Source organism: Schistocerca piceifrons, chromosome 8, assembly GCF_021461385.2.
Source record: "Schistocerca piceifrons isolate TAMUIC-IGC-003096 chromosome 8, iqSchPice1.1, whole genome shotgun sequence".
Classification (NCBI taxonomy): Eukaryota; Metazoa; Arthropoda; class Insecta; order Orthoptera; family Acrididae; genus Schistocerca; species Schistocerca piceifrons.
Window position 1 is genome coordinate 61649868 of NC_060145.1, and position 15408 is coordinate 61665275.

The 15408-nt window shown below is 45.7% G+C and overlaps 1 protein-coding gene across 6 annotated transcripts in view; it reads left to right on the plus strand.

The window, feature by feature from the left end:
• The window catches only part of LOC124711622 (zinc finger protein swm), a 258270-nt gene that overhangs the window by 4660 nt on the left and 238202 nt on the right, over positions 1-15408 (plus strand). For all 6 annotated transcript variants that reach the window (XM_047241789.1, XM_047241792.1, XM_047241793.1 and 3 more), the window contains exon 2: positions 9368-9486. In XM_047241789.1, coding sequence (XP_047097745.1) covers positions 9368-9486 — 119 coding nt within the window. The remainder of the gene's footprint in view (positions 1-9367; positions 9487-15408) is intronic.

The following is a 15408-nucleotide window of genomic DNA, read 5'->3' on the forward strand; positions in this document are numbered from 1 at the left end:
CCACACCATAGGAGGAACACCAGGCTAAGGATGGCAGGGTTCACAGGAGAGCTTCTGTGAAGTTTGGAAGGTAGGAGATGAGGTACTGGTGGAATTAAAGCTGTGAGGACGGGACATGAGTCGTGCTTGGGTAGCTCAGTTGGTAGAGCACTTGCCCGCGAAAGGCAAAGGTCCCGAGTTTGAATCTCGGTCCGGCACACAGTTTTAATCTTCCAGGAAGTTTCATATCAGCGCACACTCCGCTGTAGAGTGAAAATTTCATTCTAGATACATTCCCCAGGCTGTAGCTAAGCCATGTATCCGCAATATCCTTTCTTCCAGGAGTGCTAGTTCTGCAGGGTTTGCAGGAGAGCTTCTGTGAAGTTTGGAAGGTAGGAGACGAGGTACTGGCTCAATTAAACATGTGAGGACAGGGCGTGAGTAGTGCTTGGGTAGCTCAGTTGGTCGAGCACATGCCCGCGAAAGGCAGAGGTCCCGAATTCGAGTCTCGGTCCGACACGCAGTTTTAATGTGCCAGGAAGTTTCATATCAGCGCACACTCCGCTGTAGAGTGAAAATTGCATTTGAGTCGGTGCCCCACTGCAGACTCCTAACTAAGGCACGAGCATATGGGATTGGTTCCCAAATATGTGGATTGCGGAGTATGTATGTAGATGTAGAAAATTTCATTCTAGAAGCATCCCCCAGGCTGTGGCTAAGCCATGTCTCCGCAATATCCTTTCTTCCAGGAGTGCTAGTTCTGCAGGGTTCGCAGGAGAGCTTCTGTGAAGTTTGGAAGGTAGGAGATGAGGTACTCGCGGAATTAAAGCTGAGTTCAAGTCTCGGTCCAGCACACAGTTTTAATCTGCCATGAAGTTTCATATAAGTGCACACTCCGCTGCAGAGTGAAAATTTCATTCTAGTTCTTTGTAAGCCGCTGGAAAGTATGGTGTGTCGGCGGTTGCGTTGGGCCCTGGAGTCATGTGGCCTAATGGTTCCATGTCAGGGTGGCTTCTGCCACTGAGCCTCCAGGGGCTCAGCATTCATTTGCTGGGTACGGGCTTGGCGACCCCGGGGTTCCTGAGCTGGGGACTGGTAAGCGCCGCCAGTCCTCTGTCATCATAAGCTCTGGGCATACTTCAACGACCACCGTGCGGCACGTCGGTGGAAAGTTGTGTGTCTCAGAGAGTGGGGATCTTGGCTTGACCACCCGGATCGCGAGGATGGAATAAACCTCTATAAACATCCCCTCAATCTCAAGGTGTGCTGCGCGCTGATGAGATGCATGGCTGTTGAGGTGGAACAGTCGCTGGCGGGCAACCTCTGGGGAACCTGCCGCACCTCAGTTGTATAAGGCTTACCTAGGCATGCGGGGCTCTGTCTAGGTGGACTTCTAGTTCCCTAGCTGCTCGTGGGACCGAGATGGATCCTTCGAAATCCTCTTTTCTTCCTCCCAGCGGAAAGGGTGAGCTGCTGGAAGGTTCTCACACCCAGTCTCTTAAGAGGGCTCGTGCAGTCAGTCCCCCTGACTCCGGCACTTCTTTGAGAAGTCCAGTCTTAGGTAACAGAATGCATTCTGATAATCAGCATGTGTTTCTCATTGTAAAACGGAAGGAGGGTAGTTTTGAGAAGGTTTCGCCCTTTTATATACAAAAGGGTTTGGAGGGCATCTGTGGCTCCTTAAAATCAGTGAAGCATTTGCGTAATGGGACCTTGCTCGTGGAAACTTCCACTTCCAAGCAAGCCACTAACCTGCAAGCTGCTAAATGCCTTGGGGAGTATGCCATAGACATAGAACTGCACAGCACCTTGAATTATAGCAAAGGTATTGTGACTTGCCGGGATCTAGTCGACATTCCCAAAGACGAACTGCAACGTGAGTGGGCCCCGGAAGGTATCGTTGATGTTCAGCATATCATGAAGAGGGTTGATGGCAATCTTGTGAAATCTGACTCTTTTATTCTGACCTTCAGTAGCATGAAACTTCCCGAACATATTAAGGCTGGCTTCCTTCGCCTTGGTGTGCGGCCTTATTTCTCGTCTCCAATGCGCTGTTTTAAATGCCAGCATTTTGGGCATACCACCTTAGGGTGTAGAGGCGAAGCGACTTGTGGCAACTGTGGTAAGGCTGCTCATGAAGGAGTTGGCTGCTCGTCTCCAGCTAGATGTATCAATTGCTCTGGAAACCACCCTGTTTGGAGTAGGGACTGCTGAATATTTTTAGAGGAATGCCAAGTCCAGGAAATAAAAACATCCAAGCGTGAGGCCAAGAAGATCTATAAGTCGGTGCAACCTCCCACATTTGCTTCATCTTTTGCATCCCTGGTTCAGAAGCCTACTCCAAAAGTCGATGCCTCCACGCAGACTGAGGTGGTGAGTGTTGGCACTAACACCTGCAGCTGTCAGTGCACTTGCAACGCAGCCAGCGTTTCAGAACCAGTAGCCCCTACTCGAACGGCAGACAAAGGTACAGTGGCGAACTTGGGCCAGCCCCTGGCGCCTCCAACAGCGGAGGCTGTTCCCAAGCCCAGTGTGCCAATTACCACTCCCACATCAGCTCCCCCAAAGCCCACCAAACCACAGAAAGCTCCTGTACAGCAGCAACAGCGGGTCAAATCCCTGTTAAACCATCTGACCATGCGGATGTTGTTTTACGTGAGGCTTCCTCTGACCCTTCCCCAGAGTTGATGGAATACGATGTATGCGTGGGGCAATCATCTCGCCCCACGCCTGCCCCTCCACCTGCTGCGGGCTCCCTGCCCTGTCAGAGAGACAGGATGAAGGTGCTACCCCCATCATAGATGGCTCCCATACTTCAGTGGAACTTGCAAGGGTTCAGGACGCATGTGGAGGAACTTCGTCTACTATCTCAGGGTAGACCGCTGTGTCTATGTCTCCAGGAGACTTATTTCCATCCATCATACTCCCCTGAGACCCGAGGCTATACGCTCCACAAAAAGGACGACCTGTGTGGAGAGAGAGCTAGAGGAGGCGTAGGTATTTTCGTTAGGACGGACTACCACTCCTCGCCTCTCTCACTTACGACAACTTTACAGGCCGTCGCTGTGTCCATGCACGTGCGTCATCCATTGACTGTATGTTTGCTTTACTTGCCCCCACATGATGCACTCTTGATGAAGCGGCCCTCACCGACCTTCTTACACAGCTCCCCCAGCCATTCATTATTTGTGGTGATTTTAATGCCCACAATGTTGTTTGGGGCTCTGCACATACCTGCCCCAGGGGTAGAGCGGTTGAGAGGCTTCTCCTGTCATCCTGTGCCTACTTGCTCAATGGAGGACAGAGTACTAATTTCTGCACAGCGACTGGGTCGTTCTCTGCCATTGATCTCTCGCTTTGCTCTCCAGCTCTTTCCGCCAGTGCTCACTGGGAAGTGGTCGCTGACTTGCACGGTAGTGATCATTTCCCAGTCCGGATTCACCTGCCAGATGGCGTGGGCTCCGAAAGGAGACCACCACGATGGGTGCTCAGTGGAGCTGACTGGATACTTTATAGCCAGTTGGCCCAGTTCGAACACTGTGTGAATGTTGAGGCGTGGGTGGATCATATTACCAAAACGGTCCACCACGCCGCTGCAGCATCCATTCCACAGTCCACAGGCCATAGGAAGAGGCCACCTGTGCCTTGGTGGAGTGCCGAATGCCGCTCTGCAATCAGGACCAGGCGTGCGGCTCTGCATCGGTTCAAGTGTCGGTTGACTGCTGAGAATCTTGCAGCCTTTCAGGTGGCGAGGGCCAGATGTCGCCGCATTATTCGTGAGAGCAAGAAGAGGTCATGGCAACAGTTCCTGAACACCATTAATCGCTCCACCAACAGTTCCATTGTGTGGGAGACCATCCGGAGAATTTCTGGCAGAGGAGGGAGGTGCCCCATAGCTGCTGTAATGAATAATGGCACTCTCCACGTGGATCCGCGAGACATTGCCCAGACTATGGCAGCGTATTTTGCCACAGTTACTGCAACAACGAGTCAGGATCCAGCTTTCCAGTGCCATAGAGCCGTTGCTGAGAGATGTCGTCTGGACTTCCAGTCCACTTCTCATGAAGTTTACAACTGCCCATTTTCTGTGTGGGAGCTGGATTCTGCATTGTCTGGAGCTCGTGACACATCCCCTGGTCACGACAGGATCCATTACAGTATGCTATGGCACCTCACAATGCGCAACAAAGAAATCCTCCTCACACTTTTTAATGCCATTTGGGCGTCAGGTCACTTTCCTGACACGTGGCGTGAGGCTGTTTTAATCCCTTTTTTAAAACCTGGGAAAGACCGCACGAGCCCAAGTAGCTACCATAGTGTTGCCCTCACTAGTTGCATAGGGAAGACCTTGGAGCAGATGGTCAATCGCCGCCTTGTCTGGATGTTAGAATCCCGGCAACTCCTTAGTCGCTTTCAGTGTGGGTTCAGGAGGTTTCGTTCCACCTTCGATAACCTTGCCCTCCTAGAGGCGGCTATACAACAAGCTTTCCTACGCCGTCATCACCTTCTAGGTGTATTTTTCGACATCGAAAAGGCCTACGATACCACTTGGAGGCGTCTCATCCTGGAGCAGCTTCACGACTGGGGTTTTCGTGGTTGTCTTCCTCTTTTTAATCAGTCTTTCCTCTCGCCACGATATTTTAGGTACCAAATTGGTGTCGTCCTGTCTGATCGCTTTGCGCAGGAGAACGGTGTCCCTCAGGGTAGCGTTTTAAGTGTGGCTCTCTTTGCCATCGCTATTAATAGCATTACGTCCATAGTGAAAAGTCCTGTCCAGTGTTCTTTGTTTGTGGATGATTTCTCTTTGTTTTGCTCTTCTTCAAGCCTTGCAACGACAACTCATCAGTTGCAACTTACGATTAGGCATTTGGATGACTGGGCGCAGAAGAGTGGTTTTAAGTTTTCCACCGAGAAGTCTGTATGTGTTCTTTTTAACCATTCTCGTTCGATTTTAACCTTTCCTGAGTTGAGGATGAGGGACACTATTCTTACTTTTAAAGACACGGTGAGATTTCTGGGGCTCATTTTTGACTCAAAGCTCACGTGGTTACCTCATCTTAAAAGACTTGAAACGGCGGTCACTTAAGGCTTTAAGTATTTTAAAATGTCTTAGCCACAGTACATGGGGAACTGATAGGACTTGTCTGCTCCAGTTTTACAGGGCGTTTGTGCAATCTCGGCTCGATTATGGGTGCACGGTGTATGGGTCTGCGAGGCCTTCTTACTTAAGGATGTTGGACGTTGTGCACCATGAAGGGCTTCGGTTGGCCACTGGGGCATTCCGAACTAGCCCCATACCAAGCCTCTGTGCAGAGGCTGGAGAACCGCCACTTCATATGCGGCGACGGCTACTTACAGTGCACCAGGCATATAAAACTTTGTCCACACCATACACCCCTGCATACCATACCTTTGCTCAGCCTCCTCTGGCACAATTGTTTCATAACCGGCAACATGCGATGCAGCCCTATGGGATTCGCGCACAGGATTGCCTCAGTGCGATGTCTCTGGCTGGTCTTTGTGTTTTACGTCGCGGTTGGAGCAGATCTCCACCTTGGCTCCTCTGGAGACCCAAACTTATTTTAGATTTGACTAATTTTAAGAAAGATGGCACACCAGATTTTACATTCCAATCTCTGTTTTTTAACATTTTAGATATGCATCACGGTTTTACTGTTGTTTACACTGATGGCTCCAAACAGGAGAATTTCCTTGGCAGTTCTGTGGTGTTCCCTGATCATGTTACCCGGATTCGCCTCCCTGCTGAATATACCGTTTTCGCAGCGGAGCTCCACGCGATCCTGAAGGCACTGGAGCAGATGAATCGTGTTCGGGGCGATCGATTTCTTCTCTGCTCCGATTCTCTTAGTGCCTTACAATCACTGCAGAACCTGTACCCGACTGAGGAGATGGTCCGGCTGATACATGACCAACTGTACTTGTTCCAACGGCGGGGTAAAGAGGTATCCTTCTGCTGGGTGCCTGGTCATGTCGGAATATGGGGCAATGAACAGGCCGATCGGGTTGCCAAGGAGGCCTGCAGAGAGCAGGATGTGGTCCAGTGTCCTATCCCCTTGCAGTCAGTCATTGCTGCACTCCACAGGAAGTGCATGGCTTTGTGGGAGGACGAATGGCTGGCGGTGACGGCCAATAAACTGCGGTTGGTAAAGTCAACCACTCGGCCGTGGCGTTCCTCCTGCCGGTTGGTCAGGCGGGAAGAGGTGGCCCTCACACGTCTTCGGATCGGGCACTGTCCCCTCACACATAGCTTTTTATTACGGCGGGAGGATCCTCCGTTTTGTGATGCTTGTGGTGAGTACATCTCTGTCCAGCATATTTTAATAGACTGTGTTTTATACCGTGATGCAAGGGCGGAAGCACAAGTTGATGGGGGTCTACCTTCTGTTTTAGCTAATGATGAGATGTGTGTGTCTAGGGTTTTTAAGTTTTGTGATGTGTCTGGACTCTGGCCTAAACTTTTAGGCTGGAGGTTTTAGTGTATTGCAGAGTGGCTGACTCCTCCCCTTTTTTCCTTGCGGTCAGCCAGCCACTTCCGTCTGCTACATTGTTTTAGCTACCTCTATCATTTTCTTCCTGTGTTGTCCATGTTTTACTGCTGACACCCAGCTTCATCCCACACTTCGGTGTGGGTGAGCACATATTTTTCAACGATTGTTCCCCGTGTTTTATGTTCCGTTTTCTATTCCTGTTCTGGGATTTTTCTTGACACCCATCTCACTATGTTACTGAACAGGCGCTGAAGACCTTGCTGTCGTGCGCCCAAAAAACCCCTCTACTACTACTACTACTACTACTACTCTGCCACTGATGATCTTGTGTCCATCGAGTCTGCCATCCAAACAGCCTTTTCCAGACACCAACACCTGGTTGCAGTCTCTCTTGATTTACGAAAAGCGTATGAAACGACCTGGCCACATCATATCCTTGCCACATTATATAAGTGGGGTTCCCGAGGCCTGCTCCAGATTTTTATCCACAATTTCCTGTCACTTCATACTTTCCGTGTCCAAGTTGGTGCCTCCCATAGTTCCCCACATATCCTGGAGAATGGGGTCCCCTAGGGCTCCGTATTGAGTGTATCTCCATTATTTTTAGTGGTCATTAATGGTCTAGCAGCAGCTGTAGGGCTGTCCGTCTCAACTTCTCTGTATGTAGATGACTTCTGCATTTCATACTGCTCCATCAGTACTGGTGTTGCTGAGCGGCGTGTACAGGGAGCCATCCACAATGCACAGTCATGGGCTCTAGCCCACAGTTTCCAGTTTTAGGCCGCAAAGTCATGTGTTATGCACTTCTTTTGGCATTGTACTGTTAATCCGGAACCAGAACTGTACCTTAATGGCATCCACTCACTGTAGTGGAGACATATCGATTCTTAGGACTGTTTTTCGATGCCCGATTGACTTTGCTTCCTCACCTCCGTCAGCTTAAGTGGAAGTGCATTCAGCTCCTCAATGCCTTCCACTGCCTGAGTGACACCAGCTGGGGTGCAGATCGCTCTACGCTGCTGCAGCTCTACAGAGCCCTTTTTCAATCCCACCTTGAATATGGAAGTGTGGTTTAAGGTTCGGCAGCACCCTCAGTGTTGCATTTACTCAACCCAGTGCACCACTGTGGTGTTCGCCTAGTGACAGGAGCTTTTAGGATGAGTCTGGTGACCAGCGGCCTGGTGGAGGCTGGAGTCCCTCTATTGCAGGTTAGGTGTGCGCAATTGCTCTCCAGTTATGTAGCTCACATTCGTAGTTCTTCAGTGCATCCGAATTACCGTCTTCATTTCTCGCCCAGGGTGGTTCGCCTCCCTTATTGGCGACCCAGTTTGTCTGCGATCCCTTCTCTCCGAACTGGAGTCCTTGCCTGTACCTACTATACTTGAGGTTGATTCACAAACACCTCCATGGTGCACACCTAGGCCGCGACTTTGCCTGGACCTTCCACGTGGCCCTAAGGACTCGGTTAACCTTGCGACTCTCCACTACCACTTCCTCTCGATTCTCGACATGTACTGGGACCATGAAGTGATTTACACCGATGGCTCGATGTCTGGTGGTCACGTTGGCTTTGCCTATGTTCATGGAGGACATATAGAGCAGCACTCCTTGCCAGATGGCTTCAGTGTTTTCACTGCAGAGCTGGTGGCCATATCTCGTGCTCTTGAGCACATCCGCTCATGCCCAGGTGAGTTATTTCTCCTGTGTACTGACTCCTTGAGCAGCCTACAAGCTATCGACCAGTGCTACCCTCGTCATCCTATGGTAGCGACCATCCAGGAATCAATCTATGCCTTGGAACAGTCCAGTTGTTTAGTGGTGTTTGTCAGGATCCCAGATCATGTCGGAATCCCAGGGAACGAACTTGTCGACAGGCTGGCCAAACAGGCTACGCAGAAAGCGCTTATGGATGAAACGTACTACTGGTTGACTGTTGCTGACCTCTGTTCAGTACTCTGCCGCAAGGTTTTGCAGCTTTGGGAGATGGAATGGCATAACCTCAGTATGCACAAGAAGCTGTGTGCTATTAGGGAAACTACAAATGTATGGAAGACCTCCGTGCGTGCCTCTCGCAGGGATTCTATGGTTCTCTGTCGGCTCCGCATTGGCTGTATGTGGCTGACACATGGTTAACTCGTCCGTCGCGAGGACCCATCTTGATGTTGCTGTGGCTTACAAATGATGGTCGTCCATCTCCTGCTAGACTGCCCACTTTCAGCCGCTCTGCGGTGGACTTTTAACTTCCCCAGCACCCTACCTTCGGTGTTGGATGACAATGCCTCAACAGCAGCTTTAGTTTCATGTTTTATTTGTGAGGGTGAGTTTTATCATTTGCTCTAAGTTTTAGCACATGTCCTTTGTCCCTGTGTGTCCTCCACCCTAGTGCTTTAAGGGTGGAGGTTTTAATGTGTTGCAGAGTGGCTGGCCTTTACTTTTTATCCTTGTGGTCAGCCAGCCATGGTAACCTGCTTTCTTGTTTTAACGTCTTCTACCCGTTTCCTGTGTCTTTGTGGTTTTCTTGTCCCCTTTTGTCCATTGAAGTGTTTGTTGCCCTTCAGTCGTTGTTGTGGTTTTTCCTTTCATTCTGTTTTGTGTTGTCTCATTGCCTTATTCTCACCCTTGTGGCATTGTTTCCTTTGGAACAAGGGACTGATGACCTCGTAGTTTGGTCCTTTCCCTCTTCTTTTAAATAAACCAACCAACTATGATACCTTCTGTTCGCCATTTATTTCCTGAACTCAGTTGACGAAACATACTACTGGTTGACTGTTGCCTCAACTTTATTAACGTAGCTTTAAGTAAAGGAACACAATATACAGAAAAAAATTAAATTTATGTTCACAGAAAATAAATGAAATATAACTGTTCTGTTGTTGCAGGTGTGACGCTGATCCTGTTGCCTTAGCGAAGTATGTTTTTGCATTGGTGAAAAAGGACAAACCACCAGGAGAACTTCGTGCTATCATGATTGAACAGCTCGATGTTTTTCTACAGCAAGGTGAGCAGTGTAAAGATGTATAGTGGTTACGATATGTTTGTAAGTGTTGTAAATTTTTAATTTGACTCTCAGGAGAGCAGTTTTAAGTAGCCTTAAGGAAACACACACACTCTCTCTCTCTGTGTGTACTGTAATGTAAAGAGGAAAGTGAAAAAGGAAAACACCATATTAGATAAATGTAGTTGAGATGACATTTTAAAGCTGAAAGAAGATTATTGTAACTGGAAGACAGGCAGTCCTGTCTTGCATTGTGTGGACACCATTTCATATTTTTTCCAACTTTATTTGTGATGCTATTACTCCTCAGTAAGTTTCACTTGGGAATATCAGTATGAAGAAAAGGATAGTTGCTACTCACCATATAGTGGAGTTCTGAGTCACAGATAGGCATAACAAAAGGCCATTGGAAAGTGAGCTTTCCGAAAATAGACAGTGCGCACACGGTCTGGCATGTGCAGCTCACTTTCCGACAGTCTCTTTGTTGCCTCTATCTGCAACTCGGCATCTCTGCTATATGGTAAGTAGCAACTATCCTTCTCATAATATTGATACATTCCATCCTCGATTTTCCATCCCTTGGGAGCAAATGTGAGGTGCAAGTCATTATTGGTGTTGTTATACTCTTTGAACCTCATGGAATTGGGGTGGAAGTCTGGAGATTTGGGTAGTATGAAGTACCTATGAATATTATATCTGTTGATGCCTGTTGAATATTGAAAAGCTTCCCGTAAAAAGTTCTTCAGGTTGGATCAAGTACTGAACATGTGTGATCAGCTTCAAAGAATTGATATTGCTGTTGTTGCTGTAAAGTTGCCATACTATGTGTGTTTTATAATCTGTTACGTGTTTACTAAACTGATTGGCACAAGTACTGCATCGATACTTCAAGCAAAGCTGAGTGTGCAACGGTGTTTCAACCTGGAACTTATACCCATTTTAATGCAGTGATGTGATTGTTAAAAACAGAAAATTAACGAATTGCAATGAATTTTAACTGATGAAAATGCATTAAATAAATCATAAAATGAAATGACATTATGTAATATATGAATTTTGCAACAGAGCAGTCAACATAGTCAGATAAGTAAATATAACAATACATATTAAACAATGGAAAATCCAGGATGGAATAATAACAGTATTATGAAAAGGATAGATTGCTGCTCACCATATAGTGTTGATGTTGAGTCACAGACATGCACAACAAAAAGACTACTAAACATGTACGTTTTCTACCACAAGGCCTTCTTCTGAAATAGACAACATACATACACACACATTCACACAAACGCAGCTGACACACACAACCCCTTCTGGCGGGGCGTGGTCGGTCATCCTCGTTCTGTCTCTGAATTATCGAAAGTCCACCTACCTCAATATTCCTTCCTTCTGACGTCCCTTCACTCTGTAGTAGCAGATACGTGCTAGGCCGTGTAGAGCAGTGTTGATGAAATCAATACCTAATACCTTCCATACAGAGGCTACGTAACTTGAATTTAAAGTCAGTTCTTGAAAGTTCATATTTAAAAAATTGGGTGTTCGGAGGATGCAGTCTACTTGCATAAAGCATTTAAAATTTAAGTGGAATCTGCTTTTTATTCATACAGAAACACTTGAAATGGCTATCAAGTCCATATTTAATATGGTAAACTCTGTTGTTGTTGTTGTTGTTGTTGTTGTTGTGGTCTTCAGTCCTGAGACTGGTTTGATGCAGCTCTCCATGCTACTCTATCCTGTGCAAGCTTCATCATCTCCCAGTAACTACTGCAACCTACATCCTTCTGAATCTGCTTAGTGTACTCATCCCTTGGTCTCCCTCTACGATTTTTACCCTCCACGCTGCCCTCCAATGCTAAATTTGTGATCCCTTGATGCCTCAGAACGTGTCCTACCAACCGATCCCTTCTTCTGGTCAAGTTGTGCCACAAACTTCTCTTCTCCCCAATCCTTTTCAATACTTCCTCATTAGTTATGTGATCTACCCATCTAATCTTCAGCATTCTTCTGTAGCACCACGTCGCAAAAGCTTCTATTCTCTTCCTGTCCAAACTATTTATCGTCCATGTTTCACTTCCATACATGGCTACACTCCATACAAATACTTTCAGAAACGACTTCCTGACACTTTAATCTATACTCGATGTTAACAAATTTCTCTTCTTCAGAAATGCCTTCCTTGCCATTGCCAGTCTGCATTTTATATCCTCTCTACTTTGACCATCATCAGTTATTTTGCTCCCCAAATAGCAAAACTCCTTTACTACTTTAAGTGTCTCATTTCCTAATCTAATTCCCTCAGCATCACCCGACTTAATTAGACTACATTCCATTATCCTCGTTTTGCTTTTGTTGATGTTCATCTTATATCCTCCTGTCAAGACACTATCCATTCCGTTCAACTGCTCTTCCCAGTCCTTTGCTGTCTCTGACAGAATTACAATGTCATCGGCGAACCTCAAAGTTTTTATTTCTTCTCCATGGATTTTAATACCTACTCCAAATTTTTCTTTTGTTCCCTTCACTGCTTGCTCAATATACAGATTGAATAACACCGGGAGATGCTACAACCCTGTCTCACTCCCTTCCCAACCACTGCTTCCCTTTCATGTCCCTCGACTCTTATAACTGCCATCTGGTTTCTGTACAAATTGTAAATAGGCTTTAGCTCCCTGTATTTTACCCCTGCCAACTTCAGAATTTGAAAGAGAGTATTCCAGTCAACATTGTCAAAATCTTTCTCTCTAAGTCTATAAATGCTAGAAACGTAGGTTTGCCTTTCCTTAATCTAGCTTCTAAGATAAGTCGTAGGGTCAGTATTGCCTCACGTGTTCCAATATTTCTACGGAATCCAAACTTATCTTCCCCGAGGTCGGTTTCTACTAGTTTTTCCATTCGTCTGTAAAGAATTCGCATTAGTATTTTGCAGCCGTGAATTATTAAACTGACAGTTTGATAATTTTCGCATCTGTCAACACCTGCTTTCTTTGGGATTGGAATTATTATATTCTTCTTGAAGTCTGAAGGAATTTCGTCTGTCTCATATATCTTGCTCACCAGATGGTAGAGTTTTGTCAGGACTGACTCTCCCAAGGCTGTCAGTAGTTCTAATGGAATGTTCCCAACGGCCGGGGCCTTGTTTCGACTGAGGTCTTTCAGTGCTCTGTCAAACTCTTTGCGCAGTATCGTATCTCCCATTTCATCTTCATCTACATCCTCTTCCATTTCCATAATATTGTCCTCAAATATATCACCCTTGTATAGACCCTCCATATACTCCTTCCCCCTTTCTGCTTTCCCATCTTTGCTTAGAACTGGGTTTCCATCTGAGCTCTTGATATTCATACAAGTTGTTCTCTTTTCTCCAAAGGTCTCTTTAATTTTCCTGTAGGCAGTATCTATCCTACCCCTCATAAGATAAGCCTCTACATCCTTACATTTGTCCTCTAGCCATCCCTGCTTAGCCATTTTGCACTTCCTGTCGGTCTCATTTTTGAGACGTTTGTATTCCTTTTTGCCTTCTTCATTTACTGCATTTTTATATTTTCTCCTTTCATCAATTAAGTTCAATATTTCTTCTTTTACCCAAGGATTTCTAGTAGCCCTCGTCTTTTTACCTACTTGATCCTCTGTTGCCTTCACTACTTCATCCCTCAAAGCTACCCATTCTTCTTCTACTGTATTTCTTTCCGCCATTCCTGTCAATTGTTCCCTTATGCTCTCCCTGAGACTCTGTACAACCTCTGGTTCTTTCAGTTTTCCAGGTCCCATCTCCTTAAATTTCCACCTTTTTGCAGTTTCTTCAGTTTTAATCTACAGATCATAACCAATAGATTGTGGTCAGAGTCCACATCTGCCCCTGGAAATGTCTTACAATTTAAAACCTGGTTCCTAAATCTCTGTCTTACTATTATATAATCTATCTGAAACCTTTTAGTATCTCCAGGCTTCTTCCATGTATACAACCTTCTTTTATGATTCTTGAACCAAGTGTTAGCTATGATTAAGTTATGCTCTGTGCAAAATTCTACCAGGCGGCTTCCTCTTTCATTTCTTCCCCCCAGCCCATATTCGCCTACTACATTTCCTTCTCTCCCTTTTCCTACTACCGAATTCCAGTCACCCATGACTATTAAATTTTCGTCTCCCTTCACTAACTGAATAATTTCTTTTATCTCATCATACATTTTTTCAATTACTTCGTCATCTGCAGAGCTAGTTGGCATATAAACTTGTGTCACTGTGGTAGGCATGGGCTTCGTGTCTATCTTGGCCACAATAATGCGTTCACTATGCTGTTTGTAGCTTACCCGCATTCCTACTTTTTTATTAATTATGAAACCTACTCCTGCGTTACCCCTATTTGATTTTGTATTTATAACCCTGTATTTGCCTGACCAAAAGTCTTGTTCCTCCTGCCACCGAACTTCACTAATTCCCACTATATCTAACTTTAACCTATCCATTTCCCTTTTTAAATTTTCTAACCTACCTGCCCGATTAAGGGATCTGACATTCCATGCTCCGATCCGTAGAACTCCAGTTTTCTTTCTCCTGATAACGACGTCCTCTTGAGTAGTCCCCGCCCGGATATCCGAATGGGGGACTATTTTACCTCCGGAATATTTTACCCAAGAGGACGCCATCATCATTTAACCATACAGTAAAGCTGCATGCCCTCGGGAAAAATTACGGCTGTAGTTTCCCCTTGCTTTCAGCTGTTCACAGTACCAGCACAGCAAGACTGTTTTGGTTTGTGTTACAAGGCCAGATCAGTGAATCATCCAGACTGTTGCCCTTGCAACTACTGAAAAGGCTGCTGCCCCTCTTCTGGAACCACATGTTTGTCTGGCCTCTCAACAGATACCCCTCCGTTGTGGTTGCACCTACGGTACGGCTATCTGTATCTCTAAGGCACGCAAGCCTCCCCACCAACGGCAAGGTCCATGGTTCATCCTTCAAAATTCACTGTCTGTACAACACATTTTCACTCAAAAAGCAGCCAGAATTTTTGTAAGTCCGACCCGATTAATTTTCACGATCTAACAGACACAGATCCACCACTCTTCGTGAGTTAAACATTTGGTCATTTCAGTGGTCTTCTTAGTAAGAACTGCTTGCCAAAGTATTCCATACTGAGCACGAAATATGCCACGCGGAATTGTTACTGTAACCAGAAAGTTCACACGCTCATAAATCTCCAACTGTTTAATTTAGAAACACCAAGCTTTCATTAAAATGTTTGTAACTCCAGTTGCTTCAGTCACGACACGTTCTAACTGAAATGAACTCACTAGTTCTTCATCTTACAGGCTATATTTACGGAGCTATCTAACTTGGTGTTATCCGTAGGCTGATTAGCAAGCGACTATCTCGAGCTCCTCTTCTTGCTGCCAACTCCCTATATTCACATGGGAACAGCTTATTCTGATTGGCTGTTGATCTAAGTGACCAATCAGAATGTTCCTTCGAGATCATTCTCGCGGCAAAACTGGCCTTATCCAATCACTAATTTGATAGTAATTAACATCATTAGAACTTCAGTTTCTAGTATATTGTTTAATTAAAATAACTGAAGTACGAATTTATCTCCAAATTCATAAATAAACTTATTCTGTCTCTAACTTTCATTCTGGCTGTTTTTATACAAAAGCAAGCTCACACCGACGTATATCATCTGAAAAGTGGTTGCACCATAACTTTCCCACGGTTCATTTGTACAAGGTCTTACATAAAATGACATATTAAGTTTTAATGTATGTCCCACGTACACTCTCTCTCAATCATTCTCATGCACTCACACAACAAAATTATAAGCAAATAATAATTTTGAGCGATTTTTGTATTACGTAATATAAAGTAACTAAAGTTTTGAAAAGAAAATTCTAATTAATTGTTTTTATGCACTGATATCTTTGTAATGGC